Consider the following 6808-nt stretch of genomic DNA (forward strand, 5'->3'; position numbering starts at 1 on the left):
AAAACAACTTTAAAAGATGACAAGCTATGAAAGCAACATATTTTCTGGTGTTACATCCCATGGATGGTCAATAAATCAAGGAAAAATGGTTTTGATCAAAAAAGTACTCTGCAGTAGCTACAGTTTTCATATATAGTACAAACAGTAACATTGAAGACACACTTACATTTTGCTGTTTAAATGCAATGTTCAATTCCAATAACAATGCCTGGAATTGTACTTTCCTTGAAACAATGAATTAAGAGTTACTCACCAACTGTACTCGACAAGTTGCAAGTAAAATTCTGAGTTCCCCTTTAGTATTGATAATACTAAACCCATACAGAACTTCCAACTGTTGTTTTGCCATAGCTTAAGAAGGCTGTTATTTGTGATAACGTTTGATAACATATGTCCAACGCAATAACATATTAAAACTTGTGTTGATGAGACTCATTCTTAATACCATTCATATTTTCAAAATAACTTAGTTGAAATTGTTTGCTGACTGCAATGTTAAGGTCAGTTTGGTATAATAAATTTATTTCACATTAAACAAACATTGTGGTTCTGTAAAGTTTCAACACAGTATAACTTTGTTCTTGAATGAGTTCCAAATAAAAGTTGTCCATTACAAATGGCAGATTGGATTGTTGATACATTATTACTGAGCTTTGATCCAGGTTCATGTTCGACTACTTTGCAGCCAAATCCCTGACTTCCTATGTACCCAGCTCCTCCCGTCCCAATTCCTCTTACAGGATTCCTAGTTCCTTCCAAGTCTAGGTTCAGGCTTCTCCAAACTCTACAAGGCCCTAGACAAACACCATGCTATGGCCTTCCACACCTTAGCCTAGATCTTGCTTCCACCCAACGGCAATTCCTTTCAAAATGTAGAATATCCAAATATCTGTCTGCATCCTGACACCTACCTTAACATCTCCCTCAACTATCTCGGGAAAAACAACAAGTAATTCAGTCCAGAATTCCTTTACTCCTAAACCTCCACACCTAAGACAAACTCCTCTTATTGAATCTTGTTCTGCATATTATCAGAGGGCATGTAAGACAAACATTCCATACTCAAAGCTTCAAACTTAGCTCCAACTTCGAACATATTAAATCCTCACTTAAGTTCTGGTTGCGTTCCTGAAAATGATTTTCACTGAAATGACTTTACAATGAATCATAAAAGATTTCCAGAGGATGTCATGTTAAAACTGGAGTTTGGTTTCTTTGAACATCTCTCACCAAGAAAATAATTATGAGTTGAAATATTGTTGCTTGTGCAGAATTGTGCATTTAGATGAAATACCTTGCAAAACCTCACTAGTCACAAAATTACATTCACCACTGTTTCCAACATCCCATTTCCAAATTTGGGCTCTTTTCCCTTCTAAAGCTGAATTAGTGCACAGACAATGGTGAAGAAAGAGCCCATCCATACCTCACCAAGATTTGGCCTCAAAGCTCCTACAGCTCATAAATAGTCCCCAAGCACCAATTCAACAGATCCTTACAGATCACAGTACAACACTGCCCTACACATTGACAGAACAGATTTATCTGCATATGCAAAACCATATCATGTCTTTTTAAGCACTAAAAGCAACAATAACATAATTCTTGAACCAAAGTGGACAATGTAATCCTGAGTTTGATCAGACATCTAATGAAATTATGGATGAATCATCAGCCATCCAAGACCACAGACCCACCTTTGCCCTCATATCCCTTAACACCTACAGCTAATAAATAAATCAACCACAGATTCAAAAATAACAATGGATCTGTCACTAACTATATTTGCAGAAGGGAATTCCAAACTTCTACCACTGCTTTTGTGCAGAAATACTCTACACTCTTGAAAAGTTTGTCTCTAATTATCTTACAGTAGGCCCCAATTCCTAGATTCTCTGACCATCATGAATAATTCTCTATATCAATACTATAAATGTTCCTCTTGATAACTTAAAAGCTATGACCAAATCACTTCAAGCCTTCTAAATTTGGGGGGAATTCAATCTTAGTTTATGTAATTTAATACTTGGAGTCTAGGTATTATTCTGGTAAGTCTATGCTGCACACCCCACCCCTGATAAACATATTTTTCTCTGATGTAATTCTCAGAACTGCTCACAGCACTCGTGGACTAGTCAGCATCTTATACAGTTGTAGCATAATGTGCTTCTTCATGCACTAGTTCTCTGAAGACGGTGAGTATTCCATAAGCTGCTATTTTGTTCTGTACCTGTGTATAGTAATTTTGTGATCCACAAAACTCAATCCCATAATGGTTTAAATCCCTTATTTCCTATCTCTTTTACCATTTAAAATATATTCTGCCCCATCTTTTCAAGGTCCAAATTGGATAACCTCACTTTACGACACTGAAATTAATTTACGAGCTTTGCCGTACACTTTTAAACTATCTTTGAAATTTTATGCACCCATCTGCATTGCTTACACAGTGTCACATAACAGTGACAGCAGTAAACTTGGATATGTAGTTTCCTATAGTATACTACTATATGCCAATAATAAATAGTGAAGTGTTGAGGTCCCAACATCGATCCTTGCAGGACATCTCATCAATCTGTACACTTGTCATTATCCCCAGTCCGTCTCCTGCTACTCAACCAATTTCCTCAAATTGGGAAATTCAATAGCTTTATATATTTACTTTCCTCTTTTAAAAGCTATATTTGAATCTATACTAGTCTGATGGCTTTAAGGTGCCCTTGCCTAATCACAATGGTTCAATGTGTTAGTTATTTTGAACAGTTGCAACTAAATTCTCCCAATTGCACAAATTTCTGCCTAATTTGACAGATGCAATCCCAAGTGTCAAATTCATAGAAAGGAAAGTAATCTACTGAAATTATCACATGGCACACTATAAAACAGAGCAGAAGTATGTAACCTCTGTCATGCCTACTCAGGAAAACTTTGACAAATACTGAGTTACCAAATTGAAGTGTCCACATATTTGCTAGCACCCTTTGTAATTCAAAAACAGAATGCAAATAAAATTAGTTCAAAATATATTTCACAGAAATAGTTGTGCGATTTTACAAGGTGCAAAATGCTAATGAGAAAATGGAGCATGTTTGCCACTTTGTGAGGTGATAGAGAGGGGATACTCAGTGGTAGAAAATGGACCTTTTGGCTAATGTTCCTCAATGTGGTCATACAACCACATTACCCATAGGCTAACCTGCATTGGGAGGACAGTTTGCTATTCTAAATCGTGACAATGTCCATTTCCCTCACCAGTCAACCCTCTGACGTTTTAGAGATGCCCAATGTATTTGTATTTTGCATTTAACTCCAGCCTTTGTGCTATGCCCTCCTTTATGACAGCACGAAGACTCATTGAGGTCACTACCTTCCCAGTTAGTTTAAACTTACAGTCAACCTCCACAGGTAAAATGAGAGCTCTGGCGTTATGGCAGTGTTTCTATGCCTAGGTCAAAAGGCTGGGGTTCAAGTCCTACCAGCTCCAAACACAGATGTGATAACATGTTTGGAGAGATTAATTAAAAATACCGACACAGATAAAATGACAACATGCAATCAATCTTAGCCACTATGACCAAAATAAAACTGCTCAATTACTGTTCCGAGTGTTTCGAAATAAAAGTACCATACAAATTATATTTAGAGTCTATCCTTGGCCACGACCCATTGTATTACCTTACACCTATAAAGTAATAGAAATTTTGGTGTCTAATCGCTTCGTACTCCCACTAAATAAAGTGCAATATTCCTGGGCTCGCAAACGGCTGCAAAAGGTTTCTTTTTTTTCAATTACAACATATTACTTTATTTTGTTGCAGGCATCCGATTGCGCTCTACAAAGGAGTTAAATCACCAATAAACAACTATAGCCAACGGGCGTAATAAAACAAACTGCAACTTTATGGTCAGAAGTGTTTAAATGCGCGCCCTTGGGGTTACACGCGCGGTGACCGCTGTGCAACAGTAACCTCGACCTCCAGTTATAACACATCCTCAGCCAGTTAATATAACCCTGGGCTGTATTTTAAAAAGGGGGAATATTGCCCAAAAGTAATACAGCCGCATGAATTATGTCGGCCACTTATCTTTCCTGAGATATGAACATGACTGTATCAAATATTTTAACGACGGAAATTCCTGTCGAACGTCAGTTTTCCAACCTTTCCAGGGTTGGAGAGGTTAAACAATAACAAAGCACGCGAGAAGCATCTCTGTCCCTTACAAAATAAGCATGGCATAGGACTTGACGCAAAACGATATGGATTCTGAGAGCGTGGGGACACTGTCATTTTAGAGCGAGTATTACTCCAGCCAGTGTTCCTCCAATTTCACTCACGATCAGATTATTCTGCCTAACCCCCGTTAGGGAAACAGCATCATGAGCCTCCCTGGATCATTAACCCTCCCGAATCTGCTAAAACCTTCATCAGACGATGTTGCTTCAAACATTACCGTCTCCCTGTTTGGCAAAAGAAATGTGCTTTGATTTGTCCGTTCGTTTTTATTTATTTAATTTTTTAAAAATTACATGGAAATCTCTCCGGGGCGGCAACAGTCGGTGGTTACAAGCAAGAAGCGAGGATTCTTGAGGAGTGATCCAGAGAGGGGGCACTCGGGACCCACTGCCTGTATTTATAATGGCAGAAAGTGGACAGCTCCTGGGGCAGGGTGAAACCAAAGCGGCAGAAAGTGGGGAAAGACCGTACGATCCGCACCGACACGTGGATCAAAAAGAGATGGTTTAAACTGAAGCACGCCGGCTCATTGTTCCCATCCCAGGTCGATAGAAGGTATTCTGGCCAACGAGTATTGTGCCTTTCTCTGGCTAGTGCTAACGGGACATGGGCGGCAATTCCGGTTAAAAAAAAAGCATCATTATTCATTCTATCGTGACCTGCCTGGATCTCAACCGGAAAATCAATTTCCAACCGCCCAGATTGGAGGGCTGGCCCCCTTTACTGTCCAAACGGCGTTGAGACGTTCAAACAAGCGCGCCTCCAAGCTCTAATCAGCCTCATCTTTTCTTCCTTTTAACTGCGTCCTTGGTAACCCGCTCTCTGGTGTCCTCTCACATACACCTTTCTGAAGATACTGGACCGGGTTACTTTATTGCAAGGCTTCAGCTGATGGGTTGTCAGGAAACAGGCGCACTTTTCTGCGCGAAGTGATCACCCTGCTGCCTGAAATGCATCAGCGAGCCTCTGAAGTCGTGTTTCCAGGCAGAGTGCTGAAAAACCCATCGAGTGCCCGCCCATCGAGGGGTCGACTGGGAGTCTGCCTTGTTTTGGTTCTGTTGCGATTCGTGGCTGGACAGCGAACGGTCAATAAAACCGCAGAAGAAAGTGTTGGCTGCGACTCGTCCACCGCCGCTTCAGAGGATTAACAATGCTAAATACTCTGCTCTACTGCAAAATGCGAGAGACTGAAAAGCCCTGTTTGCAAAACACACACACACATACAAAAGGGCTTTAATACTGCATCTGGACAGAGAGATTTACAACACGAGAGAAAGCGGACATGCCCCAAAACTGCTAATGACTAGGGCAGCAGCTGGTAAGGTAACGCCTATTGTACTCTCAGACAACAGATGGGCAAGCACTGCCTTCGCATTATATGCTACAACGCATCAATTCCTCCAACGAAACATCTAGCAAATAACACGTTTCAACATTTCCCCCCACTTCCTCGGGGAAAGAAACCGCACCGGCGTCACCGCCAGAAATTATTACATCGAGCTACCCTGGAAGAGAAAAAAAATCAAAAAAAAATGTTGGATGAAATAACATGTTACATCACAATTCTATTTTTGAAATCCCAATCTGATTAGACCTTAATCAACATTGTTCAAAAGAAATCACAGAAAGGGGTATCCCCAGACTTCAGTTCCGACAAACTACACACAAGGCTGCCGGCACCAGAAGAACTATGCACGCAATACTGCTCACCAACACTTCTAGCTGAGAATAAAATTGTCATTCTCTCTCCAACCAACCCCCCTCCCCGTGTCCATGTAAATTCACACCAATTCCAAATAAATGCCTTTAACATGTTACAAAGAAACATTCCAACTATGCAAGACTTCATTGCAGTAGGTGAATTACAAGATACTCCAGTATCTTGATACCAACAATAAGTGAAACAGCTGACATTCACTAGCGTGTCATTAAAATTTGCGCAAACCTGTCTGTCCCTTTCCAAGCGTTTTTTCCAGTCGATATGGTCCCACGTATTGAGCATGCTGGGCTCCCCCGATTTCTTTACCCGTTGACATTTTGACCGGGTTTTTTTTCTCCCTTGGTAAAATTAAAAGGAAATCCCTTGCAGATCCACTGACCGGTAGGGTTTTTTATTTAAATTTTCTTTTGAAATAAAAAAAATTCTTGCAAATAAAAAGAAAAGCTATGATCCATACACCATTGTGCTACACGCCAGTTCTACACCATGAAACAGTAAGATACGATATTATACGCTGAAGCAGCCTAAAGGGCTAGCGGAAGCGCCTTGACGCGCTGTGATTGACATCACAACGAGCCACACATTGCTATGGGGAGACTGTCAGAACCACCGCAGCAATTATCTGCCCTTATACAACATAAAGAGAAACTTTAGGCTCTATCACTTTCCCTTTAAAATGAAAGAAATACTGTAAAAGTTCTAGAGAAAAAAAATACCTGAGAATACTAACAAACTTCTCTGACAATAATAACAGACTAATTTCACCAGTGCAATTGGAGAACTACAAACCCCATCGTGCAGTGCTTCTAAAAGGCACCTGTTCAAGGCTTGCTGCAATTTCTAGCTGTTAGAT

The 6808-nt window shown here is 40.2% G+C and overlaps 1 protein-coding gene across 1 annotated transcript in view; it reads right to left on the reverse strand.

Annotated features, from left to right (window-relative positions):
- Positions 1 to 6271, reverse strand: part of LOC132824294 (serine/threonine-protein kinase BRSK2-like) — a 946497-nt gene extending 940226 nt beyond the window's left edge. Inside the window, 1 exon segment of the mRNA XM_060838637.1 lies at positions 6181 to 6271. Within this exon segment, the coding sequence (XP_060694620.1) occupies positions 6181 to 6271 (91 nt within the window).
- Between the last annotated feature and the right edge of the window lie 537 nt (positions 6272 to 6808).

This window comes from Hemiscyllium ocellatum, chromosome 18 (genome assembly GCF_020745735.1).
Source record: "Hemiscyllium ocellatum isolate sHemOce1 chromosome 18, sHemOce1.pat.X.cur, whole genome shotgun sequence".
In the NCBI taxonomy this organism is placed as follows: domain Eukaryota; kingdom Metazoa; phylum Chordata; class Chondrichthyes; order Orectolobiformes; family Hemiscylliidae; genus Hemiscyllium; species Hemiscyllium ocellatum.